Genomic DNA, 27,905 nt, shown 5'->3' with positions numbered 1-27,905 from the left:
ACCCTCCCCCGCCACCTCCTCTCTCCATCTCTTGATCAGTCTCCAGACAGGATGCAAAAGCCTGTGGCTAAAAAAGCAGGTGTCCAGGGACGCTTCTTGGGCAGTGTGTGTTGCCAGGCCTCCCCAGCCCGAGGGCTTGAGGAAAAGGGGCTTTCCACGGTGGGTGTCTGCCGTGAACTCTCTGTCCACTCCAGCAGTAAGTCTTTGGAGCCCTATTTTAGGGGCATCCTTGGCTCTCGGGACTGTCTTGTGCGCACTTAGCACAGTGCCTGGCACGTGGATGAATGAATGTTGCTTGAGGGGACTGGCATCCAGGGTTCACAGCAGGATTCCTGGGCTCTATTCTGGGGCTTGGCCCTCTAGGTGAATAGACAGATATGGTAAGTTGCCCTGGTGGGTGAGCAGTCTTGGCAGGCGAGCCCACGAAGGATGTGGGGTGCTCTCCTCTGTTCCTGCTTGAGGACGGGGACAAAACACAGCTTCTGCTAGTGCTGTCAGGTCTTCCTTGATAGATGGGGTCTCTGCCTGGCTCCTCCCGCAACAGCCCAGCACACAGTGGACACCCCTCTGATACAAGCTCGGTCCCGGCTCGGGGAGCCCAGGAGCTTGAACTCTGGTGAGGGTTTCCCAAGGATGCAGTGCTGGGGGATCCCCTGCCTCCCTTCTGTTGGGCCTTGGATTTCCCTCCGGCCTGAACTGGGCAGCGTGCTGCTGCTTGGGCAACGTGTAGGATGTTACAAGCAGGCATATGGAGGAGGAGCCTTCTTCCGCCAGTGAGGGACGGTGTGCATCCCACTTATGCCAGGAAGGGATGCTATGGATGTTGGGAAGTGCCATGGGGTTTGGTTTTGGTATTGGGGTTTCCCCTGGATATTCTTATTCACGTTCTTCATACCATTCCAAGCTTGGCTAGGTAGGCGGGTGTGTAGGCATAGGGGTGTGGGTAGGTCGGAAGTGCGAGACTGGGGTGGGAGGGGAATTAATATTATAATCTACTAAATGATGGGTATTAGGGTGCTTTCCTTACCTTATCTCCCTTGGAAAGGTATTAATAGCTATGTTTTACAATTGAGAAGGATCTGAGAAGTTAAGGAACTTGCGCAAGGTCACAGAGTAAATGACGGCTGGGCTTCAGACTCGGGGCTTTGTGTAGGGCGGCGTCTAACCCATACAAGAGCTTCCCCGTACAAATGTTTTAAAGGCGGCCCTTCTTCCAGGTGGCTGTATCCTCAAGCCAGAGTGCATGGCTTAGCACTGGGAGCATGGGCTAGACTTCAGCCCCCAACTTGCCCCTTCAGTTGGGTGCCCTTGTGCAGTACACAGCCTGCACAACCTTATGTGGCGGGTCTGCCTTTGTTGCTTCCAAAGTTTGTGCCCCTCGACAAGAGAGACCATTCTGGTCTTGGGGGGGCTCCTGGGGTTTCTGGGAGGAGACTGTTTTCTACAAATACTGGGGGCCGCTGGATCAGCGCTTTCCCTCCCTGTAGGGATTTCGGCCCAAGGGGGGAGAAGCGGGCTCAGGAACAAAGTTGAACACCCTGTCCCATTCAGACAGCCTCCCCTGCCCCCATCCCCCCCTACCCCATCCCCTCTTCTTGTTTTTGAGACCCTCAGCTGTCCCTTCCCTGCTGCACAGCTGCCAGACAGGAAATCAGATTAACCGTGTCCACGCACACAGCTGTAACAGCTGTCAGGTTGGCAGCAGAAATGCCGCCAGCGGGGGACACTGTGAGAAAGTAGTTCTCAAACTTTCAGTTGCCACAGAATTACCAAGGGGAGCTATTAAAATGCGGATTCCCAAGCCTTACCCCCCCACCCCAAGGTTCGGATTCCGTAGGGCAGCCCAGGAACCAGCATTTTTAACACATCTCAGATGATTTTGATGTGAGTGGGCTCAGACCGTGCTTGGAGTATGGGCAGGGGTCCTATGGACAGGGGTCATGGGGCCTAGCAACCTGCCCATGGATGTCACCAGTTTCCCTAGAAGGCCTCCATGGGCTTTGGGACTCTTGAGATACGGCCAGCTGCAGAGGGAGGGAGGCTGTTGCCTCAGTCAGATTCAAATCCAGCTCCCAGCAGCCTGGCAGTCTGGAGGCGGAGGATGTCTTAAGACACTGGGGAGCAGGTGTCTAAATCCAAGCAGGGCAGGGGATTATGACAAGTGGCCAGGGGGACAGGGCGCTCTGCTGGACGCTCCGGGCTGGGCTGTGTTCGGGGAGTAGTGCAGGCAGAGCTCCTGCCCTGGAGCCCCTGCTGTCCACCCCAGTTGTGGAGCGAGCAGTCCCAGCAACATGTGCAGACTTTGAATGGTTAGTGTGCCTTTTCATTGCTTCTAGCTTGGTGCCCAAGTGTTTCCTGGAAATGGCTGGGCTGGGAGAAGTGAGTCTACTCCTCCAGAGAGCTGCTCAAAGACCGGTGACTAACTGTTTTGCCGGTGAGAGATGCTTTGTGCCTTCCACCAGGGCTCTGCATCCCTTAAGCTTAAGGTCCTTGAGAGGCAGCGTCTACCTCAAGGTTTCTGGCGGTTCCGTTCACTTGGCCCCCTTTTCCCCTGCACTCCCGGCTCTGGGGTTCTGGGGCCAACCACGTCTCCCATCTAGATCCCTGGATCCTTCATACGGAGTTTGGCTCCCTGCTGTCATTAAGTTCAGGAATAGCCTTCAAGATTTCTCCTGGGATTTGGTGGGAGGCAAGAGAGAACCAGAAGACCCAGGGTTAAGCCCCGGCTCCTCTGCCTCCTTTCCAGGTGACTTTAGATGAATTTCTTCCATCTCTGGCTTTACTTTCCTCCTCTGTCAACTGGGGGAGTTGAGTGGCTGATCCGGCTGGCACTTCCTTCAGTGACATTCTAAGTCTTTGACATCAGTTTCATGTTGCTTCTGCCTAATAGGGGCTTCGGGTCACCCGAGTCCTGGCCCCAGGTGGATGTAGAATGGTACTGGGGAGAGGGGAGTTGCCTGCAGCAGGCACAGCAAAGTTAGGTACCTGGAAAGGCTTTCTGACTGCCGGGTACTGGGGCCCAAGAGCAGGGACCAAAGCTTGTGTTCACCTGTGTTAAGTAATGCTTTTAAGGGACTGAGGGATCCCACTGCTGTGGGCTGAGCCTCAGAGGGGACAGGGTGGCCCTTCTTGGAGCTAACAAGGCAGGGGAGGCCGGAGAGACAGGCTAGGAAGCGCTGCCATCGGGAGGAGGCTCTTCCCAGGGATGCCTCCTCCTGCGCTGGGATCCAGCTGCCGGCTGCTCCAGCTTGTGTGGGGCCCACTGGAAGGGCTTTGATTGGGACAGGACCACAGAGTGACCTTGGGACGGTCTGAAATGAGAGCGCTAAGAGCGCTTAGGCTTCACTAGACCGCCAGAGGGGTCCAGGACACACAAAAATGTCAGCCATTAATGGCCACTACTAGTATCTCCTGAGATTTTCCCAGGCTCTGCGCCAAGCCCCACTGCACGTGTTATCTCTCCAGAGCCCTAGCAGCTCTGGGAGGTGGGTGCTATTCTTCCTCCCATTTCACAGATGCCCGCACGCAGCACAAGGAGGGGCTTGGTGTCTTGCCCTAGGAAGTGGCAGAGGCTGACTGGAACCCTGATGTTCTCTTATTCCAGAGCCCTCGCTCTTAACCATTACGTGATGTGTGTTGGCTTGCACTGCATGGGGAGTTGGAAAAACTGCTAGGTGAGCGTCATCCCCAGCTCGCACATGTGGAAATACTGTCTGCATTGTGGTAGAACCTGTCGAGCCTAAATTGGCCTCCCTAGTCACGTAAGAGCACAGAAATAGATCATGGGAAACCGTCCTTGGTGGGGAGGGGTCATCGGCGTCATGGGGAGGAGTGTGAAATGCTGTTCCCTGCCTCCTTCCAAAATCCCTCAAGGCCAGCAAGGGGACAAGAGCCTTTTCCCATTCTCCAGAGGGACAGAACGAGGTCATTTGACATTTAAGGAAGCTGCTGACACCCCAGACTGCTGAGGGAGCTCCTGAGGGCCTGGGTGCTGGTGGAAGGCACTGCCCTCTAGGGTGGGCTGCCAGCCTGTTGCTCTCCAGAGGGGCCAGTTCTCTAGGGCTGGCTCTTGCTGAGCACCTGGGATGCCCCGCATTGGAGTTAGCACTGCATAGGTTCGTGTTCAGATGGAGCCTGCCTGAGCTGGGAGCCAGGACACCTGGGTTTGAGTCCCTGCTACTTAAGATCTCCTGCACAGCAGCCTGAGAGGGAGGCTTGGTTTCCTTGTCTGTGACACGAGGCAGCTGAAACAGATGATCTCTCCCCTTTCTCGCTCTTCGCTCTTTTTGTTGGCGGTAGCTCTTCAGGTCCAGGGCTTATCTGCAGAGGCCTCATTTTCATCCTGTGTAGACATTCCAAACCGCTTAATACACCCTTCCCTCAAACTCTGTGTACCCTGGCTCCCCTCCTCCGCCCAGCCTTCTGTGGCTGGTGGCTTCTGGGAGCAGGGTCTTTTTAGAGCCAATTGTTAAGCTGCTTAGGTCTGCCAGGTCAGTCTGCACACCGTGGTGCTTTTCCAGGGGGAACTCAAGGTACCATTTCCTTGCTGCTAGGGTTTGGGTCACAGGGATACTGGAGTTGGTGACTCCTACAAGAGAAGGCTGGGAGCTGGGGCATGGCCTGTGGTGTGTTCAGAGCAGGAGGAAGGCTTGACCTTGGTTTTTATTTTGAACCCTTTTCCCAAAGGTGCTGCTAAAAACCTGCTCTTGGTGTCCTAGAACCCCTTGTCTGCTTGGGGGCAGTGTCCCTTTGCCTGGACACTCTCTTTTTAGTCTAAGCCTGTGCTGGCAGTCATCACAGAGGTTACCGTGTCAGCACCTGCATCATCCTCCCCCCCCCGCCCCGCCCCCTCCCCGAGGAGTCAGGGTATCCCTGGCTGTACTGCCCAGAGAATCTGCTGTGGGAGCCCCCGCTGGGCTGATGGGGCAATGGGGCTCGTGGAGAGATCGGAAGCCCAGCTAGATGGGAAGGAAGTGTCACTAAAGTATCACTGGCGCCGCTCAGTTGTACCCATGAGCTGGGCAGAGCGGTCTGCTCTAAGCCAGAGCCCGGTGTGTGTGGGGCCCTTCTGCTGGCTGCCCACCCAGCTGCCTGGGCCGGGGCTTCTCCGGGGAGGCAGTGTTGGTTAGTCCTTCCGGAGGCTGGAGGACAGGGTGCTCTTGCTGCCAGTTCCTAAGGCCACAGCTCCCAGGAGGCAGGGTCAGAGTCCCCGGAAGGGGAGGAGTATGGAGCGGGCAGACCTGAACCCTTCTGTCTGCCTCTGCAGGAGGTCCCTGGGTCAGTTACCGGCTTCCTCTCCACTTCTGCAGCTCTGTCAGGAGGAGGCCTGGGGTAGGAGGCCGTGCCCTCCCATGTGACCCCTTCCCAGGCCTTTGCTGGCCAGAGTCCCTAGCCTGTCCTCTTAGGGACCAGTGTTCCTCCATCTACTTTCTTCCCTTTCCAGAGGTCCTGCCACCTTTCTCAGTCCACCAGGAGGAGGTCGAGAGCCTTCTCCTATTTCCACACTCCCATTTCCCCTTCCAGGTGCTTGGTTCTCAAGGCAGCCACTGCCACCTGCTCTGCTCATGCTAAGCTTGCAGAGGGCACAGATCCTCGAGGGGGAGCAAGGCCAGCCACACTCTAGGTGTCATGCCCAGAAAACTGCATTTGGGGGGCTCTGTGCCTCCCCCCACCCTTTTCCTGACTCCAGCTGTCCAGCCGCAGCCCCTTCCATCTTGGATGGAGCCGGGCTACTACCTGCAGACCCACGGGCTGCTGCATCCTGTCCAGGCCCCACAGGGCCTGCAGATTAATATTCCCAGTCGCTCGTGCTTCCTGCTTGTGTGGGAACAAGGCTGTGTGGCAGAGCCCGCTGGCCGCCCCGCCACCTGCATACCAACGGGACTGAGGCTGCGACTGCAGCAGAGGACCTAGCATCTCTGCCGCGGTGGAGCGGTGGCAGCAGCTGTGCAGGAGCCCTCGTGGGAGAGTCCCCTCGCCTGAGCCCGTGCCCTCTCTGCAGGGCTCCTGCAAGGGAAGCCAGCACTGCTGGCGGCAGTTCCAGCCCAAGCAGGGTTATCTGCTGGGAGCCAGGAGCACTTGGACCCCTGCCCTTCCCTGGGCGGGCGGGCGGGCTGGCATCCGGCTCCCACAGCCCCGGCACTGCCGGGAGCAGCAGGTTGAAGCCTGTCCACCTCTTGGCTGAGTGATCAGAGTGCCATGGGCCAAGCCAGCCTTGCCTAGGAACAGATAACACTCCGGCCAGCCTGGGACCTTGCTGAGTGTTTCCCTGGCTGGGGACACCTGAGGCTGGCTGCTGGTTCCTTGCTGCCACCCTACTTTTGCACCCTGGACAGGGCTGGCCACCTCCAGAAAGGGCCTCTGTAGTTTCCCAGGGCCTTTCCTCCTGGTGCTGGGGCAGGACATGGGTTAGGAGGGAAAGTGAGTGAGTGAGTGTGTGTGTGTGTGTGTGTAACCCCACCCTCCTGGTCACATCTGGCCACTCCTGCAGATGTGGCTCTGGCCTTGTGGCCGCAGAGTCGTCAGTGTGGCTGGTGGGCAAACCACAGAGGAATGTGCCCGGCAGTGCTGGGGGAAGAAGGGCTCATGGGGAGCATGAAAGATACTATGCTCGGGCTACCTTCCCTCTCCCATCTCCAGTGGGTCCCAGGAGCCATGTTCAGCCGTGAGGGTAGCATGGCCTTGGCCTTCAGCAGGCCTTGTCCCTGCCTTGGGGAGACACTCATTCAGTGCAGGCTCCCTGGAGAGATCCGGGCTCACAGACTGCAGTGGGTGTGGGAGCCTTTCTTAGCTCAGCCCTTAGCCCCCCTCGCGGCTCCCTCTCCACTCCTGATAAGAGATGGCAGTGGGGGCCTGGGCAGAGGCCTGCTCGCGAGGGCAGGGGACACCGGCAGCCATCAGGATGGTGGGGTCTTTCCTTCTGCAGGCCTGGACTGGAGTGGGCCTCCTTGCCACGGGAAAGTCTGCCCAGCTCCCTGTGGCCTCCCTGGGCTGGAGTGGGGAAAGTGAGGGCTGTCTTTGGAGAAAGAAGTGGAAAAGAAACAAGACGGTCTGGCCCTGCCTCTCTCACTTCCTCCTTTCCAGGCAGTGGGTAGCCTGCCTTCCCTTTCCTGCAGGCGTCAGGAGGCTTTGTGGGGTGTGGGCTGGGCTTGGGGCTCCCCGCTGGCGTGGTGTTTGCCCAGTTGCCCTGGCAACCGTAGGGCAGTGGTGGAGAGTGACATTCAGTGACCAGAGGACAGTATACAGGGATCAAGAGGTCGAGACCCATCCTTCCCATAAGCCCATTGGAATCTTTTGCCACTTCCTGGGGCCCCTTGGTCCATGGTCCACATGGGGGCCTGGGCGCAAGGTCTTGGGACCCAGCAGGTCCCTCCACCCCTTTCCCCTTTCCCCGCGGGTTCTCCCTGGGACTGGAGTTCTGAGATCTCTGCCTTGGCTCCAGCCAGCCCCCCCTGCCATTACCCTTCTTCCTGTCTGATTCCCTTTCCTTTCCTGTCTCCTCCTCCCACCTCCTCCCTGCGCCTGCCCGCCCATTCTCTCTCTTTCCCCCCTCCCCCCAGGCACAGCTGCTGTTTGGCTCACTCTATATATAGCGGCATTTTCAGGGTAATTACAATAAAACTGTTGAAAGGAGATAATCCAGCAAAGGAAGCGAGTCTGACTCCCAGCCCCCTCCTGTCCCTGGCTTGGTGCAGCCCTGCACCCCCCCTTTTCCTGCGGCCTCCTGCTCCCACCCCACCCCGTATTCCCATAGCCTCTCCTGCCCGCCCCATCTGCCCTAGCTGAGTGTGGGGCAGAGAAAAGGGGAACGGATAGGGATGCCCAGAGGGTCTCCACAGGCCTCTCCTGGGCTTAGTGAGGTCCCTGGCTGCTAGCCACATTAGTTCTAGAACTAACGTCTGTGCCTCGGTTTCTCCTGTAGTATATAGGCCTCTTGGCAGGGATTGTGTGGTGTTGAGAGGTGGGGGAGGAGGCACAGGAAGGACGGTGGTTAAAAGTATAGGATTTGGAATCACATTTTGGTTCATTGATCACCTGGCTGTATGTCTTTGGTCATGTTACTTACACTTCTCTAAACCTCAGTTTCCTTATCACTAAAGTAATTCACATAAAATGCCCAGTGGCCTTAACTATCAATGACGATATTCTTTGTTGAACACTCGTGATCTTCCAGGTACCCTGCTTTGCTTATGCGTGTTTTCTTTCTTTTTTCTTTTTTTAATAAATTTATTTATTTAATTTTGGCTGTGTTGGGTCTTCGTTGCCACACGCGAGCTTTCTCTAGTTGCAGTGAGCAGGGGCTACTCTTCATTGCGGTGCGGGGGCTTCTCACTGCGGTGGCTTCTCTTGTTGCGGAGCACAGGCTCTAGGCACGCGGGCTTCAGTAGTTGTGGCGCACGGGCTTAGTTGCTCTGCGGCATGTGGGATTTTCCCGGACCAGGGCTCGAACCCGTGTGCCCTGCATCGGCAGGTGGATTCTTAACCACTGCGCCACCAGGGAAGCCCTGCACGTTTTCTTAGTGAAGTTCATGGCTTCAATCTCATTTAATTAAGGCAGAAGGTTGTATCCACAGAGCAGAGGGATTTGACTCCCCCCTCCCCCATTCTCTTTGGGTCTAGTAGTCCTGCCTGGTAGCTTTCTGGGCCCCAGGCCTGGCAGCCAGGGCCCGGTGGGGTCTGGGATGGCCCACTGACCCCTTCCTGTCTCTTCTCTCCGCAGTGGAGGTGAAGCCGGTGCTGCCAGGAGCCATGCCCAGCTCCATGGGGGGCGGGGGAGGAGGCAGCCCCAGCCCCGTGGAGCTGCGGGGTGCGCTGGCAGGCCCCGTGGACCCCGCGCTGCGGGAGCAGCAGCTACAGCAGGAGCTCCTGGCGCTCAAGCAGCAGCAGCAGCTGCAGAAGCAGCTCCTGTTCGCCGAGTTCCAGAAACAGCACGACCACCTGACCCGGCAGCACGAGGTCCAGCTGCAGAAGCACCTCAAGGTGAGCGAGGGAGGGCGCGGGGGTGGGGGCCACCCAGACCTCTGAGCCCCGCCCGGACCCGGCCCACCCAGCCTCGCTCCCCCTGCGCCCCTGCAGCAGCAGCAGGAGATGCTGGCAGCCAAGAGGCAGCAGGAGCTGGAGCAGCAGCGGCAGCGGGAGCAGCAACGGCAGGAGGAGCTGGAGAAGCAGCGGCTGGAGCAGCAGCTGCTCATCCTGCGAAACAAGGAGAAGAGCAAAGAGAGTAAGGCCTGGGGCCGCCCAGGGCCAGCTGGGACTCCTGCCCCGCCCCACGCCTCCCAGCTGCGGGGGCCTGGCCCCAAGCTCCCGGGTCAGCTGTGCCCTGTCCCGCAGGTGCCATCGCCAGCACTGAGGTGAAGCTGAGGCTCCAGGAATTCCTCCTGTCGAAGTCAAAGGAGCCCACACCAGGCGGCCTCAACCATTCCCTCCCACAGCATCCCAAATGCTGGTAATGGCCCTTGGCAGGCATGGGTTGCACAGGTGTCCTGCTCAGGGGCTGCTTGGCTGCAGGATGGCAAGGGGCTCCCGGCCTGAAGCCACATAGGGGCCCTGTAATCTCTCCTAGGAGACGAGACTCCCACCCCCGTTTGTCTCCTCGCTGCCCTCCCCAGGATCCATTTCCTATCTCCGTACGCAGCGGATGTTTCATAAATGTAGATTGCTTGGTGGCCGGTCCAGCTGCCTGGCTGATAACCTACATCTGTTTCCATCCCCTCCCTCCGCCCTGCAGGGGAGCCCACCATGCTTCTTTGGACCAGAGTTCCCCTCCCCAGAGCGGCCCCCCTGGGACGCCTCCCTCCTACAAACTGCCTTTGCTTGGGCCCTACGACAGCCGCGATGACTTCCCCCTCCGCAAAACAGGTGAGTGAGTACAACCTGGCCTCCCAGGATATGGGGGGCGGGCAGAGGTGGGAATGTGGAGGGGCCAGGCTAGGCCGCAGGTGTGCCCGTTTGTGTGCGTGTGTGTGAGCCCCGGCTGCCTTCTCCCCAGCCTCCGAACCCAACTTAAAAGTACGTTCGAGGCTAAAGCAGAAGGTGGCCGAGCGGAGAAGCAGCCCCCTCCTGCGCCGCAAGGACGGGACTGTCATTAGCACCTTTAAGAAGAGAGCTGTTGAGATCACAGGTGCCGGGCCTGGAGGTAAGGGCTCCTCTCCTGTCCCTGTTCTGAGGGCCGGGGGGGTGGGGGGTGGCTCCGAGCAGGCCCAGGTGACAGTCACTTCTCCCGCAGCGGCAGCCGTGTGTAACAGCGCGCCAGGCTCCGGCCCCAGCTCTCCTAACAGCTCCCACAGCACCATCGCCGAGAATGGCTTTACTGGCTCAGTCCCCAACATCCCCACCGAGGTACAGGCCTGCCAAGGGCTGGGCGGGTGGGCCAGAGCTGCTTTCTGTCCCGTCCGGTCTGTCTGGCTGAGCGTGCCCAGCAGGGACCCCTCTGCCTGCGTGGACAGGCTAGAGGGACCTATTGCCCCGAAGTGGGATCTGTCCCACGGGCCTCTGAATGGCTCTTATCTCTCAGTCCCCCCAAGGTGGGGCTTGGTGCAGGAAGCGGGGCGCCATTCAGAGCCCTCAGCCTTGGCCCCAGGTGGCCCCCCTTTGCCTGCTCTCATGCTTATCTCTCCCAACTGCTCCCCAGATGCTCCCCCAGCACCGGGCCCTCCCTCTGGACAGCTCCCCCAACCAGTTCAGCCTCTACACGTCTCCCTCTCTGCCCAACATCTCCCTAGGGCTGCAGGCCACGGTCACCGTCACCAACTCGCACCTCACCGTAAGTACGGGGCACATACCCTGTCCTCCCTCTGGTGTTGAGGTCTTCGGTCCTGGATGCCCCTGGCTGGGGCTGTTGTCCTCCCAGGGTCCTGATGGAGATCAGATGGCCCTCCCCCAGAGCTGGGGGTGGGGCAGAGGGTAGGTGAGGGATGCTGGTCCAAAGTCGGCAGGACTGGGAGCAGTAGAAACCCCTCCCTCATCTCCATCTCCTCTCCCCAGGCCTCCCCGAAGCTTTCGACGCAGCAGGAGGCCGAGAGGCAGGCCCTCCAGTCCCTGCGGCAGGGTGGTGCACTGACGGGCAAGTTCATGAGCACATCCTCTATCCCCGGCTGCCTGCTGGGCGTGGCACTGGAGGGCGACACCAGCCCCCACGGGCATGCCTCCCTGCTGCAGCATGTGCTGCTGCTGGAGCAGGCCCGGCAGCAGAGCACCCTCATTGCTGGTGAGTGGGCGGGCAGCTGTCCAAGGAGGGGATGTCAGGGGCCCCCCCCCCCATTCTGAGGGCTCAAGGAGGGACCAACTGCCAGGGGTCCCAGGGGGGGGTGTCAGGGGCCCCCCCCCCCATTCTGAGGGCTCAAGGAGGGACCAACTGCCAGGGAGAAGTAGCCGGGGATACTCACCAGCCCTGTCACAGCTCCCCTCCACGGCCTCATTGATTTCTTCCATATTCTACAGACGTTATTGAGTACCTACAGCCGGCCAGGCACTGTTCCCGAGCTTTGCCGTCGTAATGGAGCTCACATTCCAGAGCAGTGCTGTCCAGTAGAAATATAATGCAAGCCATATGTGTACTTTAAAGTGTCCTAGTGGCCACGTTAAAAAATGTAAAAAGGAACAGGTGAAATTAGTTTTAATAACATATACTTAACTCAGCATATCTAGGATACTATCATTTGAACATAAAATGAATGTAAAGAGTTAGCAATGAAATATTTCACTTTGTTTCATACCGTCTTTGAAATCTGGTGCGTATTTCACACTAAGAGCACATCTCAGTTGAGACAGGCCATGTTTCAAGTGCTCAGTGGTCACGTGTGTCTGGTAGCTATGGAATTGGACAGCGCGGCCTTGGACAGTCAGCCCATAAGTAGCTGGTGGCATCAGAAGAGGTTCTGCTTAAAAGACACGTGACCCTGGCCTCCAGGCTTCCCAGCTGGGTGGGATCCACGTCCATGATCAGGGAGGTCTTGCATTTGGGGAGAACTAGTCATTGTTCATGCACATGGAGGGCCCGAGACTACGTGCTCGTAAGTGAATCCAGGACGTTTTGCCGGAGGTGGTGGCTCTGAGCTGCGAGACTGTTGTGGGGAGGAGGAAGAATGGGGCTGAGGTTTGGGGGCAGGGTGCTCCAGGCCCCTCGCGGGTTTCTCCTGAGTATGGAGGCGGCGCTGTTCCAGAAGGGGGAGAGTCTCGGGGTGGGAGTGGGGGCCTGGTGCCCTGACAGTGATGGTTACTTCCCTCCCCCCACCACCTCCGCAGTGCCACTCCACGGGCAGTCCCCGCTGGTGACGGGTGAGCGCGTGGCCACCAGCATGCGGACGGTGGGCAAGCTCCCTCGGCACCGGCCCCTGAGCCGCACTCAGTCCTCGCCGCTGCCCCAGAGCCCCCAGGCCCTGCAGCAGCTGGTCATGCAGCAGCAGCACCAGCAGTTCCTAGAGAAGCAGAAGCAGCAGCAGCTGCAGCTGGGCAAGGTGAGCGGGAGAAGCAAACATGTGGGGCCGCGCTGGGGTCAGGACACAGAGGGTGCCGGGCTGGCAGGGGGCTGGCAGCGGGCTGACACCCAGGCCACTCCCCAGGCTGCATCAGAGGAGCCGCCTTGCCTTTTTCTAATTCACATCAAAGGTCTGTATGGGCTGGGCCGCTGTCTGCCGGGGAAAGAGAGGAGGGAAGGATAGAACCTCCTGGGCCACAGGCTGCACAGCTGCGCCCCCTCCCAGCTGACGTGCCTCCTTGCTCTGCTCCTAGATCCTCACCAAGACTGGGGAGCTGCCACGGCAGCCCACCACCCACCCCGAGGAGACAGAGGAGGAGCTGACAGAGCAGCAGGAGGCCTTCCTGGGGGAGGGGGCCCTGGCCATACCCCGAGAAGGCTCCACGGAGAGTGAGAGCACACAGGAAGACCTGGAGGAGGAGGAGGAGGAGGACTGCATCCAGGTCAAGGATGAGGAGGGCGAGAGTGGTGCTGAGGAGGGGCCCGACTTGGAGGAGTCCAGTGCTGGTTACAAAAAGGTGCCCCCTCCAAGGAAAAGAAGGAGGAGGAGGAGGAGGAGGAGGAGGAGGAGGACTGCATCCAGGTCAAGGATGAGGAGGGCGAGAGTGGTGCTGAGGAGGGGCCCGACTTGGAGGAGTCCAGTGCTGGTTACAAAAAGGTGCCCCCTCCGCCCCAGCCCTTGATCACCACCCCTGCGTCCTCCCCGCTATCTTTCCATCTTTGCCCTTCCCTCTCCCCAGTCTGCAGTTTCCAGGCTGTGCAGGAACAACTTTTTAAGAGTGAAAGGGGAGCAGGGAAGAGACAAGGGGCTGTGGAAGGGAGGGAGCTGCTTGTGTCAGTCTCAGAGCTGTCTGTGCCCCGTCTGCCAGCCCCTCCCTGCGTCTGTGACTGCCCCCGCCTGTCTGCTTCTGTGTGTGTGTGTGTGCGCGCGCGCGTGCACGTGTGCACGCGGTCTGTGTATATCTGCGTTTCTGCCTGCGTAGGGCCGGTTGTGCGTCGGTCTCTGCGTGCGTGTGTACACACACGCCCCCGCTGTTACTACAGTCTGCCCTGGTGCCTAGCACGCACTCCATTCATTGCGGACACAGCTGAGCCCTCCGGGCCTGACTCATCCCACCCCCTCTCACACCCCCGTCCCTCCCAGCCTCTTACCTCAATGCTACTCCGGTAGCATGACTCATCATGCCCCCCCCCACCCCCCATCTCGCCCCATCTCCTCGGAGATGGAGATGAAGATGGCTAAGGCTGGAGTGTCTCCTGTCCCTGGAGGGAGGGGGGTGGGGGGAGGAGGCGATACAGGAGAGAAGGGCTGGATTCAGGCCCCCACCCGCTGGGAGGCCACCTGTCCTCGCTTCCATTACGGACTAAGCGTCATCCAGGCTGCCTCCCGCTCTCCTTCCCAGGTGTTTGCAGATGCCCAGCAGCTGCAGCCTCTGCAGGTGTACCAGGCGCCCCTCAGCCTGGCCACTGTGCCTCATCAGGCCCTGGGCCGCACCCAGTCCTCACCTGCCGCCCCTGGGGGCATGAAGAGCCCCCCGGACCAGCCCACCAAGCACCTCTTCACCACAGGTGAGCCCCGCGCCCGCACGAGCTGTCCTCACATTGTCTGCCAGGGGGCCTGTGCATGGCATCCAGCCTTGGGCATCGTGAAGAGATAAGATACAGCCCCTGCCCTGGAGAGATGGCCAGGGCCCCTCAGAGCATCCCAAAGGGAGGGAAAACAGGCCTTGGCCCCCTCCCTCTGCACCACAGCCACCTGTGGTAGTGGTGGCAGCCTCTGCCTCAGTGGGAGGGCGGTGAGTGTCCCTACCCACTGGGGCAGCGTCTTCTTTCAGGGGCCCACCCCGCCACTGCTGAGGGACCACCAGTTTTGCGCCCTCGCCACACAAGCCCTGGAGGCCTAGGTGGAGGGAGCCCGCTGTCTCAGTTTGGTCCTGATGTTCTAGCTCCCTCTCTGCCCTGTGAGGTTGAATGTGAGGCCTCAGTCCATTCCGGAAGGCTCTTCCATGTGAAACTGCCCTGTGCTGGGCTCTGAGGGGGCACAGATGCTTGAGGACGGTCCCGACTCACCAGCGGGGTGTGTTGCGGGGTAGAGGGGCAGCACACCCGGGCTGTGACAGGAGGGGGAAAGGAGGATGTGCCATGAGGTCAAAACCGATGGGGGTGTCAAGGGCAGCCTGCTGGAGGCTTGAGGAGCAGGGAGGCTTTTGACACGTGGTGATGGGGGAAAGGAATTTCATGAAAAGAGGGGCAGGTGTGTGGGAGGGCGGCTGGGGTGCCTGTGAGGAGGTGCTGGGACCAGGGTGGGCTGGGGAAAAGCTCAGTGAGCTCTGCTGAGGATGGCGGGGGCCAGGCTGTCACATGGCCCAGAGCGGTGCTGGCTGACAGGTGTGTCTCTGGCCCAGGTGTGGTCTATGACACGTTCATGCTGAAGCACCAGTGCATGTGCGGCAACACACACGTGCACCCCGAGCACGCTGGCCGGATCCAGAGCATCTGGTCTCGGCTGCAGGAGACAGGCCTGCTCAGCAAGTGTGAGGTAAGGCAGCCCCTCCTTCCAGCTTCCACCTCAAACCCAGCGAAAGCCTTTGTGTTTCCCCTATCGGGGAAGCCTCTGTCTGGGTCTCTTCCTCATTCTCTCTTCAACCCCTGACTTCAGGGCCAGGCCCCCCAGGCACCTCCCAGTTCCATCCCTTGTAGCCTGGTTCCCCCATGGTCCCCAGCTGAATGGGGACCCTGGGGGACCGGGGCGTACTTTCTCAACAACCTTTGATCTCCTGAGGCTAGAAAGTGGCTCCATGTGCCCCAGGCTGTGGGGCAGAGAGAGGGGCTGGGCCTTGGGGGAGCTGGGTCTGCGGTGCCATCCCTCTCACCGGCCCCTCTTCCTGCTCTCCCCTGGCAGCGGATCCGGGGTCGCAAAGCCACGCTGGACGAGATCCAGACGGTGCACTCCGAATACCACACCCTGCTCTATGGGACCAGCCCCCTCAACCGACAGAAGCTGGACAGCAAGAAGCTGCTCGGTGAGCTGGCCGGCCGATGGGGGGGGCGTGGGCCAGGCCAGGTCTTCTGCCCCGGGGGGACTGGGGTAGGCAGGTGGGTTCCCGTGGGCGCAGTTGCTACATTGCACGCCTCCAGAGGGCGCCATTCACACAGACTACAACATGCTGGTGGGATGTGTGCAGGAGGATGGAAGGTGACAGGTCAGGCCTGGTGATGGGCTTTGCCCTTCTCCCTAACCTGTCAGGCCCCTTTTTCTCCCTGCCATTTGCCCCAGAGGTAGGATGCCCCCCCCAGGACGGGGGACAGACATCTCCCAGCTGGCATGGGCTGCAGAGGCCTGGCGTGTGCTGGGGCCTGGCCTTCTTTTTCTGTGATTGAGTTTACTGCCCTCTGCACACCCCAGCCTGCGGCTTTGGCAGTTGAGGCAACTTCCAGAGCAGCCCTGTTCCTCTTCCCTGCAGGCCCCATCAGCCAGAAGATGTACGCCATGCTGCCTTGTGGGGGCATCGGGGTGAGTAGGGCACCTGCCAGTGGGGATGGGTGGGTGGTGCCCCCAGCTCCAGCCCCTCCCTTCCTGCCCACCACAGCTGCACCCCCATTCTCGCCCTCCCCCTGCAGGGGGCACGCTGAAGCCTGCTCTCCTGCCCCCGCAGGTGGACAGTGACACCGTGTGGAATGAGATGCACTCCTCCAGTGCCGTGCGCATGGCGGTGGGCTGCCTGGTGGAGCTGGCTTTCAAGGTGGCGACGGGGGAGCTCAAGGTGAGTGTGTGTGGGGCCTTGGTCCTGTTGCCTCAGGAGCAGGGGATGGGGGCAGCCGTGGCTTTCCTGTCAGTAAGGCACCATCCTCTGTAATCTCAACTCTCAGGTGCAGGCGCGGGGAGGAGGTGCCAGCTCCAGGCCAGCTGGGGGGGTGAGGGGTAAAGAGGGACTGACCAAGAGGCACTAAGGTCTGTGGTGTCATGGGTCTCACGTGGCCCTCTGGCTAGCGTTCCTAAAGGTTGTGGGATTGATGCTCATGACGTATGTTCTCGTCCTGGCTTATGCTTCTCTCCTTCTGTGTCCACCCACTTCATGGCCACCTTGCCCACCTGTCTGCCTCTTGTTTCTGTCCCTCCGTCTATACCTCTCCAGAATGGTTTTGCCATCATCCGGCCCCCAGGACACCACGCGGAGGAATCCACAGCCATGTGAGTGCCACCGCAGCCCTGCCCCAGACCCAGTGCCCTCACACCACCTCCCTCCCAGCAGAGCTGATGCGCGAGTATCTGTGAGCAAACACCCACTAAGGCTGACGAGCTGCCCCCTTCTCCGCTCACCCCCGCAGGGGATTCTGCTTCTTCAACTCTGTAGCCATCACGACCAAACTCCTGCAGCAGAAGCTGAATGTGGGCAAGGTTCTCATCGTGGACTGGGTAGGCAGTGGGCTGCTGGGACCAGGGTCAGCCTTCAGGAAGCCTCCACCCCAGCCCCACGCCCTCGTCCTCAGGTGCCCGTGCTGGGGCTGTTAGCCCAGCCTTCACAGTCCCATGGGGCCCCCCTCCTCACTAGTGGAGACTCGAAATGCTTTTAGCCCCTGGTCCACCTTGGCCCCCAGCCCGCAGCCTTGAGCAGCCGAGGAGATTTTCTGCCTTGAGTGGTAGAGACAGCTCCTGCCGTTGCTAGAGTCCCTCTTAACTGGGGGCTGACTGTGTGCCAGACACGTGGTGCTGCTTAGTGGCCGCCTTGCTTCCTAAGTAGTAGGATGTCCATGTTGATAAACAGCGACACTGGGCTGTTGGGGGACTTACGCAGCCAAGGTTACCTAGCTTGGGACGTTGGGTACTGGGTTTCAGATCAGGCCTGTGGGCTCCGGCGTTTCTGCTCCAGCTGCCACGCCGTGCTTCTCCGCCCCTGCCTCTCACAGCAGAGGGAAAGGCCCCTACCGCTCCCTGTGAGGAGCAAGCCTCAGCAAGGAGGGATCTAATCTCTTCGAAGCCCAGCTTGCGCTTCAGAGTTCACGACGTTGGGCTCTCCTTCAGAATGCGTCTGTTTGCTTTCAATTCCTGACTAGCCGTACTGTTTCCCTCCACACTGCTGAGCAGAGTGGGCTCGCAGGGAGATCCACCACATTCGTCCCCTGGCTTTGTGTCTCCTCTGTGCAGTACCATGTCCCGGCCCGCAGACCCTGGTTAGAAAAGCGTGGGGTGATTCCGTGGCGGACAGAACACAGATGCCCTGTAGCTAGTGGTGGGCTGCACCCCCAGAGTCCACCGCAGGGTCGGGGTGGGCCAAGCAGAATTTTGCCCTTTGGGTCAGACCCCGATGCTCCCACCCCTTCCCACTAGGACATTCACCACGGCAATGGCACCCAGCAAGCATTCTACAACGACCCCTCCGTGCTCTACGTCTCCCTGCATCGCTATGACAATGGGAACTTCTTTCCGGGCTCTGGGGCTCCTGAAGAGGTACAGCTCCTGGGCTCAAATGTGGGGCCCTCGGGGAGATAGCAGAATGGGACCTGGCAGGGAGCCATGGAGGCCCGTGGTGGTGCTGGTACCTGGGGAGTCTGGGCTCCTAGTGGGAGGACCACGCCAGCCAACTGCCCCTCCATGCAGAACAGAGGTCAGTGGAGTGAGGGCTGGAGGCAGGGCTGAGGGCGGGGCAACGTCTGGGATCCCCAGGCAGTGAGAGTAACCCCTCCCCCACGGTGCTCCTAGGTTGGCGGAGGGCCGGGCGTGGGGTACAATGTGAACGTGGCATGGACGGGAGGTGTGGATCCCCCCATCGGAGACGTGGAGTACCTAACGGCCTTCAGGTGGGGACTGAGAAGAGCCGAGGGAGGGGTGGGAACCCCCGGGCCCTGCCGTGGGAGGGGCAGAAGGCACTCAGTTCCACATGGGTGGAGGGGGTCGGCTCTGTGGGGGGCAGAGCCGGGGGGGGGGGGAGCGGGGAGCTTGGGAGCCGCGGAGGACAGCACAGCCACAGGGGCGCGGAGGGCAAAGCGGGGAGATTCGGGGGGGGGGGGGGGGGGGGCGGGGGGGGGGGGGGGGGGGGGGGGGGGGGGGGGGGGCGAAGGCCTGGCCGAGCCACCTGCCAGGGTCAGCTTGGGCCCTCCCTTTGCAGGACAGTGGTGATGCCCATTGCCCACGAGTTCTCACCTGACGTGGTCCTGGTCTCCGCCGGGTTTGATGCTGTCGAGGGACACCTGTCTCCGCTGGGTGGCTACTCTGTCACCGCCAGATGTGAGCCTGTGGGGGGATCGAGGGAGGCTATGGAGCAGTGAAGATGGGGTCGAGTGTGAGGTTGGGAGGAGGGTTGAAGGCAGGTCTAAGACTTGGAATCATCCTGGCAGCATCCTCCCACTCTCCCTCTGCCAACCCTGGCCTTGAGGGGCAAGCAGGTGGGGGGGGGGAGCATCTCCTCCAGGAGTTGTAGGGATGGAGCTCGCTGATCCCTCATGTTTCAGCGGTGGTTTTTCATGGTGCTCCTTAGGAGACGTGTAATTGGATCTTTTTAGCCTCTTACGTTTTGTCTTTTATGGAGCATTTAGTCCACTGACACTGAATTTTGTTATGGATGTCTATTTGGGTTTAAATCCACCCTCTTCTTTCGTGCTCTCTGTCCCATCTCTTGTTTCTTCCTCTCTCCTTTCTTGCTTTTTCCTGGATTGAGTTTTTTCTCTAACCGCTTCCTCTTCCCCCTTCCCCCGCGTCCCTAAAGGTTTCGGCCACTTGACCAGGCAGCTGATGACGCTGGCAGGGGGCCGGGTGGTGCTGGCCCTCGAGGGAGGCCATGACTTGACCGCCATCTGTGATGCCTCTGAGGCCTGTGTCTCCGCTCTGCTCAGCGTGGAGGTGAGGGGTGCACAGGGGGACTGGGGGAGGTGGGCCAGTAGGCCAGGGGGGAAGGGGCCAGCGAGGGAGGGTCCCTTTCCTGGGTCAGGCAGCACCGAGGGCCCTTGGGGAGGTTTTCCTGATTCCTGAGGACAGGTGGTGGCCAGGGAAGGCTTTCTAAATAGACGTTTCCCCAGAAAGGCTGTGCTTGCCCCTGTCATGGGGCTGAACGGCGGGATGGTTAGAGGGGCAGCCACTCTAAGCCTTCTCTTCTTTCCCCTGCCAGCTGCAGCCCTTGGACGAGGCAGTCTTGCAACAAAAGCCCAACGTCAACGCAGTGGCCACGCTAGAGAAAGTCATCGAGATCCAGAGTGCGTGGGCACAGGCAGAGGGACTCGGGGCCCAGCTTGCCAAGGGGGCGGAGCTTGTGTGACGCCAGGGCTAGGGCTGGGGGTGTCCGTACGTTTGGGGGTTTCTGGCTCTCCCTGACCCCCGGCCCATCCCTCATCCACAGGCAAACACTGGAGCTGTGTGCAGAGGTTCGCTGCTGGTCTAGGCCGTTCCCTGCGGGAGGCCCAGGCCGGTGAGACAGAGGAGGCTGAGACTGTGAGCGCCATGGCCTTGCTGTCGGTGGGGGCCGAGCAGGCCCAGGCTGCTGCAGGCCGGGAGCACAGCCCCAGGTGAGGTGCCCCCCACCTCCCTGCCCTTGCCCAGACTGCTCCCCCCCATCCCACATTGCTTCAGTGCCCTTCCCTGTGCTTGTGCCCACAGGCCGGCAGAGGAGCCCATGGAGCAGGAACCTGCCCTGTGACGCCCTGGCCCCCACCCCTCTGGGCTTCATCATTGTGATTTTGTTTATTTTTTCTATTAAAAGACAAAAAGTCACACATTCAACAACGTGTGCCGTGTGGGTCTCTCAGCCTTGCCCCTCCTGCTCTGCTAAGCTGCCTCAGGCCCCCCCTTTCCCCTGCCCCCCGTGGCCCATGTCTCAGCTCTAGAAGTTTGCGCCCTCTGTAGGGCCAGGGGTACCCTTTCCAGCCCTTCCCTCACGTTCTATCCCACACCCACTTCCTGCATTCTGTCTTTGTCCCCCTTGGAGCTTGGGCCAGCTCAACGTGGGCCTGGGGCCCAGATAGCACCTTCCGGTTCTGGGGTACCCCTGAGTGAGGAGGGAACAGTAAGTTTGGTGCCTTGGCTTCAGCTGACTTAGGGGGAAATGCCTTAATTTCACCCCCCTCCCCTCTCCAGCCCCAGGGGAGGATCTGGAGGGTCCCTCTACAGTCTTAAGATGTAGAGCGGAGGGGAGGTGGGCTCCCGCCCTGCGATTCTCACTCTTTCCCCTCTCCAGCCCCAGGGGAGGATCTGGAGGGTCCCTCTACAGTCTTAAGATGTAGAGTGGAGGGGAGGTGGGCCCCCGCCCTGCGATTCTCTCTTTCCCCCCAGTGTCCTCACCATCTCCACACAGACCCCTCTCTCCTCCTCCTCTCTCCTGGCCTCAGCACCGAAGGGAAGCTTTGTGCTCTCGGATGTGGGCCTGAGGTCTGTGGGCAGGGCTGTCTTGCCTTACCCTCCTCAAGGCCTATTTCCCCTTCTCAGGGGCTGGAGAGGGTGAAAGCGTGTGGGGAGGTTTGGAGCTGCACTCCTGGGTTCTGAGGGGCCAAGAGGAGGCGCAGAACCAGGCCTGCTTTCCATCTTACTCTGTCGGCCTCCCTGCCCCTCTGCTGGCACAGTCTGGGGAGCGGGGACAAGGTGGTCCCTGCAGGGGGGCTCCAGGCTGGTGAGAGCCCCCCTGCTGTTCAGGACCAGATTTCCCCAGCCATCCAGCATGCTGCAAGCAGAAGGGCCAGTGGCCCACCTCTCTCCTGGGGCCTTTGGCTTTGAAGCCTGGGGGTGGTGAGTGGGAGTTCTAGAAGGGGCAGGGCCAGAACCCAGGAGTCTGCCCTCAGCTGTGCCTTGCCTTCCTCCTGGGCTTCCTTTGTGGGCCACCAGCCTAAGGTAACTGAGACCAGGATGGGGCTGGGCACTGCCCTTTCTCTTACCCAGAAGCCCTGCTGGCCTGCTTGTTTCCAGGGCTAGGAGCCCACAAGGCTTCTAGCGAATGCTCTCCAGCCTGTGGGAAACCAAAGATGGGAAGCAGCTCCTAGGGGGCTGAGTCCTCCTCGCTCCTTATCCCCAGCACCAACACCGCATATACTTTCTTTCCTCCCGTCCCCAGGGCTCCACCAATCTGTTTACATATTTATTATCCTAATGGGGGCCTGAGCAGGGTTGAGGGAGCCAGGGGAGGGGCAGGAGTCCCACCACCATTGGTTCATTGTGCGCTTGTGTCTTGTGCGTTGTTAAGTGTGTTCTAGATCCTCCTGGGGGATGGGGATGGGGCTGGGCCCAGGGTACCAGGCCGCCCCATGCTGAGCCCCAACTCCAGGCCGCTTACCCTCCCTCTCCCCACGGCCGGTCTGGTTCTCATGTAAACCCACTCCTTGCTTTGTCTCCTTGGACATGGATTTCAGTTAAGTATTTTGTAACCTGTTACACTGTGAGTCCTTGTGTAAATAAACTTGTTTCTGGCAGTGCCTTCTGGGGCCAATGTCTCTGTTCTCTGGGCTCTCAAATGGAGTTGAGGGTCTCATTCCCCCTCCTGGCCAAAAAAAAACTACTCTTCTTTTCTCCAGCCCCTGGACTAGCCAATTTAGGAAACAAGAGGCTGGGGTGGGAGGGAGTGGGATCTCTGTCCTGTGGGTTAAGAACAAGGTTTCACTGAACGTAGCCACAGCATCTCCTGGAACCTCTGTGGCCTACGTGGTGATGGTGGGGAGGGGGCCCGGGGCTGAAGGTCTCCCTGTTCCTTCTGACTCTCAGTCTCTGGGGGCACAGGGTTGAAGCGGGTGCAGAACAGGTGGCCTGGCAAGGGTTCCACCTGCGGCCACACAGGCAAGTCCAGTGGAGATGTGCACAGAGTCAAGAGAGGAGTCCAGAGGTGTGGAAGGGCTTTATTGGGGCTGCTCTGAGCCCCTCACAGTGTTACAGGAACCCACTTGTCTCGCTGTTGCCTTTGCCCTTTGGGGACTTGGGAGGGAAGGCAGGAGTAGGACCAGCCTTCCTGGGAGAGAGAAGGCCCTCCTTTGGGGCTGAGACCAGGTGGTGGGAGAATTAGAAAATTCACCACGAGCAGGGCCTGCTGGGGGCTGGAAGGGGACGGGGCTGCCTCCCCGGAGTGTGGAGGTCACGGAGCGTGTGGGCTTTGTGAGAGGGAAAGTGACAGCAGGAGGCACCTAGGGTCAGGAGGAGCGGATGGGTGGTGCTTCCTGGGCACTGAATGTGTGCACCAGCCAGGGCACGAGGGCCAGGACCAGGCATGGCCAGAGGGTGTGCTTGAGGAAATTGAAGATGTAGAAAAGGCTGATCTGAGGGGGGTAGCCCAGCCAGTCCAGGGGGCCCAGCAGCCCCATGGCCAACGCAAGGCAGGCTAGCTTCTGGCCGTGTCCCAGGTATGCCCGCCGCACCTGGGCATAGCAGGGGGAGTGAAGGGCGATGCCCAGACCCAGGGCGGCCCCTGAGTCGCGGCTCAGAGAGGCAAAGGGCCGGCTGTCCAAGTGCACCCACTCAGGCCGTTCACACCACTTAGAGGCTAGGTTGATGGACCTGTGGGGAGCGAGAGTCTTTGCCAGGAGAGAGGTTCCCCTGGGTCCTAGAGGGCTGGTGGCTCTCCACCCCTTTGGGGCCTACCGCCATGTTCTGCCGTGACCCGAGGAGACTCAATGTTTATGAACAGCTAATGTGTCCCGTTTTAGCTACAACCAACCAGAGACCCACCAGGCCAGGTACAGGTGAGGCAGGACAGACCCCAACTTACCCAAGCTTCAAAGCAGGACTTACCAAGAAAGATCCAGGCCCAGTGTAAAGAGGGTCCAATAGATGAGGCTGGCACCCAGCAAGAGGGCCAGTGAGGTCAACCCGTAGAAGCTTAGCTCCCGCTCCGTGGGCACCCGGGGGGTCATCAGCCAGCCCAGGACAGCACCTAGGGAAGTGGGGTGACAGCAGCTTCAAGGAGTTTTGGGATATGACCCCCCACCCCGGGCCGCAGGGTAGCTTGGCAGGAGAAGGGGGGCCTTGGGGTTGGCTGTACAATGGGAAGATCGTACACTGGTCCTCCCACTGCCAACGGCACCCTCTGGGTCCACCCTGTTGCCCCAGTTGCTCACCAGTTATTAGGCCAGCCAACACCTGGTGAGGGAAATGTGCTAAGAGGAAGACCCGGGACAAGCCGACCGCCAGCAGGAAGGTGCAATAAGCCAAGCTAGGTATCACCCTCACCCAGCGGCTAAAAAGAAGAGAGGCAAATGGTTCAGGAGGTGTCCACGCACAGCTGGGCTTCCCTCAGCACCCAGGCACCTCACAGTTTGACCAGATGCCCCGGGGTCTGCAGAACTCCAGCTCCCAGGCTGCCCTGCTGCTGGGTCTTTTGGGTCCAGGGTACCATCACCTCTGCCCCTGTTGGTGGGCAATGCCAAGGTGTACCTGTGGGTCCGAGTGGCCACTTGGGAAGAGATGGCCGTCATTATGGGCCAAAGGGCTGCTCCTGTGATCATACAGTGTCCGGAAGGGCTGCCTGCCAGGGGATTCAGAAGCTTGTGGTGAGAGGATGCTGGTGGAACCTAGGTGCCCCTGGTGATTGCTCAACACAGCTGCCTCCCCGTGGCCGAGGGGAGAGCCTTCCTCCGGCACTGACCCTTAGCTCCCTCTGCCCTGAAGCCTTCTTCGTCCCCGCCTGAGGCCACTGCTCTCAGGCTTCTGCCTTGACCTCGGCTCTTGGCTTTATACAAGGTGGACACAGCTGGAACACTGGCACGGGTGCTCTTCTCCTATAATCCAACATGGTCTTCCCTGGGTTTCTTTGTTCTCTGGCCCAGTAACTGAGAGGCTGGGCCTCTGATTAGGTTGCCCCAGCTGAAAAGTACCACCAAACACTCACTGAACCCTAACCACATTGGGAGAGGGAAGTTTGGGGCTTCTCACCTGGACCAGTTTCACAAGAAGAGGGGAACTGGTGAACCTGGGCTGGAGCCTGGCTGTAGTACCCAGACTCATGGACCCACCAAAAGGGCCTGTCTCCAAACAGAAACCTAGAAGAGAACAGATGCAAGATGCCATTACACGCACACACAGCCAGGGGAGCCGGGGGTGAGGCAGAAGGTCGCCTGGAGTACTCTGGAGGGCTTACAGGCTGAAGTCAGAAAGGGTGTCCAATTCTATGCCATTGCCTTGCCAGGGTTTTTTACCTTGGAACAGGAGAAAGCATGCTATTTTTTTTTAAAGTGATAAGGAGGCAAGAGATTGTGGTGTGTGCATGTGTGTGCTCTGAGATGCTCAGAAGTCCCATTCTTAGCCCTCCCGCTGCAGGGCCAGCTCTGCTCTTGCCATCTATACAGAACCCAGGACCTGCCCCTCACCCTCCCTCCCCAGACCCTCACTGACCCTCCTGCTTCCCCTCTCTCCATTTCCCAAATTCCAGCCTGAGTTACTTAGGTAAGCCTCTCGTCTTTGAAAATGGGAGTGGGGAATGGACAAGGAGGCTGAGAGAGAATAAGGAAGACAAAAAAGTTCAAAATCCACTGGCTTAGCCAGGTGCTTCACTGGACCCTGGGAAACACACTGCAGAGGCTGCTGTGGCCAGAAAGAGAAAAGGTGGGAGAGCAGAAGAGATGCTGGCAGGAAGCCAAGTGCTGGGGAGGGAGGTGCAGAAGGGACTTGCCTCTCTCCGCCAAAAAGTGAGCCTGGATCACGCACCAGATGCTCAACACACACTTAGGAAATGAATAGGGGCTCTGCCATGTGGGGGGCATTAAGATTGTCTACCCAACGGGGTGGTCTTAGGGGAACAGGACTAGAGAGGAAGGCTTATACAGACTCTGAGGAAGGAGAGCACAAAGCAAAGAGCAATTCAGTAGGAAGGAAATGATCAGACAATTGCTTTCCGTTTACAGCAGGGATGAAGCCCTGGCTGAGAAGAGTGGAAGGGAAGGTATTTTGTTTTTCAGCAAGTCATTCCAGCCCATCCATTCAAGTGTCTCCTGTGAACCTCCCTTCCCTCCCCCAGGCTGGCAATCTGGCAACAGAGACAGCGGTGAGGGAAGGTGCAGCTGCATGCCCAGCGGGAAGTATAGCTCCCTTCTGCACCCAAGAGAGAACAGGTGGCACAAAGAGATACACCCCAAGGGCCCCACCCACTTGCCTGGGGTTCCTGGCTTCTAAGTCTGTGTGCAGAGCCTACTAGTGAATGAAGGGGAAAAGGGAGAAGAGAAAGTGTTCCCTGGATGGCAATGCTTTAGCCCAGTGCTTTTTGAAATTTACTGTGCACACAAATTGCCTGGGGTCCTTACTAAAATGCAGATTCTGATTCAGTAGCTCTGGCGTGGGGCCTGAGATTCTGCATTTCTAGCAAGTTTTCAAATGCTCCTTATGCTGCTGGCCATGGTCTGGGGGACCACACCTTAATCGGCAAGCCTTTTCTGTCCTTAGCCGCTAGTGTGAAGCCTGGCACAAAGCATTCTTCTTAAAAACTATGTCAAATAAACGAATGAATAAATGAATCAAAGAGTGAGTTGAGAAGCAGGACTTTCTGCTACTTAAGCCACCACAGATGCCTGTTAAAATACAGATTCCTAGCCCCTCCCCTGGAGTTTCAAAATCAGTCTGTCTGAGGTGGAATGGGGTATTTGCATTTTAAATACGCCCCCTTAGGTGATTTCTCTGATCAGGCCCGTTAAACACTAGTTTAATGATTAGGATGGGGACTCTGAGGTCCAAGATGCACAAAGATGCTCATAGGGGAAAAGTCAGTGGCCACGGGGTAGGGGTGGGAGGTCTTAAGGCCATGGGTTCACTGTCGGGGGTGTGGGGGGGAAGCCAGGCCTTTGAGGCAGCTGACGAGAGAGATCAAGGACTGCACAGGGCTCAGGGCCTTTGCGGGTGGGGGACCAGGACGCCGGAGGGCTTCGCTGTCTCACCACTTGAAGACGAGGTTGAGCCACTCGGTGATGAGGCTGATCCAGAGCACCGCGATGCCCACCCGGCGAGAGGCGTAGTAGGCCACGGGGAAGTAGAACAGAAAGAGGCTCTTGGGGTCGCCCAGAAAGGTGACCCAGAGCCACACGTTCTCCAACCAGGGCAGCTGGTTCTGCAGCGCCTCGGCCATCGCGATGCCCGCACCCAGCGTTGACTCCATGGTGACCCTGGGGCCGGGCCGGCCAGGGTTTGAGCTAAGGCGGAAGCCGAGGAGTCCAGGCGACCAGGAAGCAGCTCCTCACGGCCCTCCAAAGCCCACCCTTCAGATCCGAGGCCCCGCCCCCTGGCCGTGGCCGGGAAAGCCCCGCCTCCCTGCCCCGCCCCCTGCAGCCTCAGGCTCGCGCGAGCCAGGCCTCCTGCCGGTACCGTTTCCTCCTCCTGCGCTCTTCCCTGGCCTCCCTCTCTACTGGGCAGCGCAGGGGACAAATCTTTTCGAAGGCGTTTCCGCAGAGCCCCACGTGGCTGCTATTGCCGGCACGTGGGCAGAGGGCGTAGAGGCGGCTCCAGCTGCTGTTCCGGGTCATGGGAGAGACTAACCTGAGGGTCGGCGGTGCGTCCAGGTTCCCTCCTTTACTTCTGTGAAGATGGATATGTAATGTCCCGGGCCAGGATTCCTTCCAGACCAGACCTTTCTCCTCCAGTACAGCTACCCTCCAAAAATATTTCGAGATCTCTTGGAGAGAAGGCTGGGGACAACGCCTGCTCCGGGGAGACAGGCATCCCTGGTCGGTGCTGAAGCGGGCCCCTACGTTTGCACACACAGCTGGCTAATCGGTACACGCCTTCCTCCCCCAGCCCAAGACTCTCCTGCTTGAATTCCTCTGCTGTTGATTTGGAGGCTGACAGATCAGCCTCTTGATTTTGAGGGGTCATCCCTAACGGCTTGAGAGTTGTTACGCATAGCACGGTCTAAATCACCCTTCCTCCCAGTTCTGTGCTCGCCTTGCCCCTCTCCTTTCGTCATCTTTGCCATCTTGCCTTCCAGAACCCCGCTGGGCAGATAAACCATGAGAGAGTAGCTGGGTTGGTAAAGGAAGAGGAGAGGCACACACCCACGACAAAAATTGGAATAATCCCTTGGAAGAACACACAGAAAACAGAAATCTCAGCAATTCTAGGTGAGGTCTTGCCTGGAGGCAGAGGTGAGGTGGGAGGAGACTGGTGAAGTGGTTCCTTCCTACCTCAAGCAACTTTGTTATTGGAGAGTTTTTGAGGGGTGAAAATGAGAATGTAAATTTGGGTTCTTCTTGGAAAGAGACTAATTTCACTAATTAAAAAGGTGTGGGGAAAGGAAGCTGGATACAAATCTCATTTTGCTCCCTTGCTAAATGTTTTTCAATTGCCCCAAGGAAAAAGCCTAAATTTTCTTAGTCTTTGAAAGTTTGTTTGGCCTCTAGCCAAGACAGCCTTTACCAGCCCAGTCCCACATTCTGTTTCATGGTATTTCTGAGCTACTTTATGCTCCCTGAAATCACCAAGCTCTCTCCTTTTAGGGGTCCTGACGTCTGCAGTTAACTCTGCTTAGAACATGGCCACTCTTTCACTGCT

General features: G+C 59.2%; 2 protein-coding genes across 3 annotated transcripts in view; one reads left to right on the top strand and one right to left on the bottom strand.

The window, feature by feature from the left end:
* The window catches only part of HDAC5 (histone deacetylase 5), a 29,230-nt gene extending 9,127 nt beyond the window's left edge, over positions 1-20,103 (top strand). For both annotated transcript variants that reach the window (XM_007455096.1, XM_007455095.1), the window contains exons 3-27: positions 8,720-8,993; positions 9,051-9,220; positions 9,331-9,445; positions 9,728-9,858; positions 9,989-10,135; positions 10,226-10,338; positions 10,631-10,762; positions 10,984-11,206; positions 12,244-12,455; positions 12,730-12,918; positions 13,038-13,133; positions 13,879-14,044; positions 14,881-15,014; positions 15,378-15,498; positions 15,940-15,989; positions 16,132-16,239; positions 16,612-16,667; positions 16,805-16,892; positions 17,805-17,924; positions 18,177-18,274; positions 18,583-18,701; positions 19,180-19,313; positions 19,579-19,663; positions 19,807-19,972; positions 20,064-20,103. In XM_007455096.1, the coding sequence (XP_007455158.1) occupies positions 8,720-8,993; positions 9,051-9,220; positions 9,331-9,445; positions 9,728-9,858; positions 9,989-10,135; positions 10,226-10,338; positions 10,631-10,762; positions 10,984-11,206; positions 12,244-12,455; positions 12,730-12,918; positions 13,038-13,133; positions 13,879-14,044; positions 14,881-15,014; positions 15,378-15,498; positions 15,940-15,989; positions 16,132-16,239; positions 16,612-16,667; positions 16,805-16,892; positions 17,805-17,924; positions 18,177-18,274; positions 18,583-18,701; positions 19,180-19,313; positions 19,579-19,663; positions 19,807-19,972; positions 20,064-20,103 (3,287 nt within the window). The remainder of the gene's footprint in view (positions 1-8,719; positions 8,994-9,050; positions 9,221-9,330; positions 9,446-9,727; positions 9,859-9,988; positions 10,136-10,225; positions 10,339-10,630; positions 10,763-10,983; positions 11,207-12,243; positions 12,456-12,729; positions 12,919-13,037; positions 13,134-13,878; positions 14,045-14,880; positions 15,015-15,377; positions 15,499-15,939; positions 15,990-16,131; positions 16,240-16,611; positions 16,668-16,804; positions 16,893-17,804; positions 17,925-18,176; positions 18,275-18,582; positions 18,702-19,179; positions 19,314-19,578; positions 19,664-19,806; positions 19,973-20,063) is intronic.
* Positions 20,104-22,262: 2,159 nt separating this feature from the next.
* On the bottom strand, positions 22,263-26,770 carry G6PC3 (glucose-6-phosphatase catalytic subunit 3). Its single transcript, XM_007455094.1, has 6 exons — positions 26,300-26,770; positions 24,309-24,415; positions 23,811-23,901; positions 23,495-23,613; positions 23,169-23,310; positions 22,263-22,934 (listed from the first exon to the last, which is right to left on the bottom strand). Exons 1-6 carry the CDS (start codon positions 26,515-26,517, stop codon positions 22,571-22,573), a joined length of 1,041 nt encoding a protein of 346 aa, XP_007455156.1. The 5' UTR covers positions 26,518-26,770; the 3' UTR covers positions 22,263-22,570.
* Positions 26,771-27,905: the final 1,135 nt, after the last annotated feature.

The sequence above is a fragment of the Lipotes vexillifer genome, unplaced genomic scaffold, assembly GCF_000442215.2.
Source record: "Lipotes vexillifer unplaced genomic scaffold, Lipotes_vexillifer_v1.1 scaffold1639, whole genome shotgun sequence".
Classification (NCBI taxonomy): domain Eukaryota; kingdom Metazoa; phylum Chordata; class Mammalia; order Artiodactyla; family Lipotidae; genus Lipotes; species Lipotes vexillifer.
Note: the sequence above shows the minus strand (reverse complement) of the source record. Positions and strands in the feature narration are given on the sequence as shown.

Bases quoted from the DNA above. Each gene is read 5' to 3' on its own strand.
- G6PC3 (XM_007455094.1), bottom strand. From the start codon at position 26,517: ATGGAGTCAACGCTGGGTGCGGGCATCGCGATGGCCGAGGCGCTGCAG. The intron at 23,902-24,308 runs GTGAGAAGCCCC...ATCCCCTGGCAG, and splicing joins TTCTTGTGAAACTGGTCCAG to GCAGCCCTTCCGGACACTGT. The intron at 23,614-23,810 runs GTACACCTTGGC...TCTTCTTTTTAG, and splicing joins GTGGCCACTCGGACCCACAG to CCGCTGGGTGAGGGTGATAC.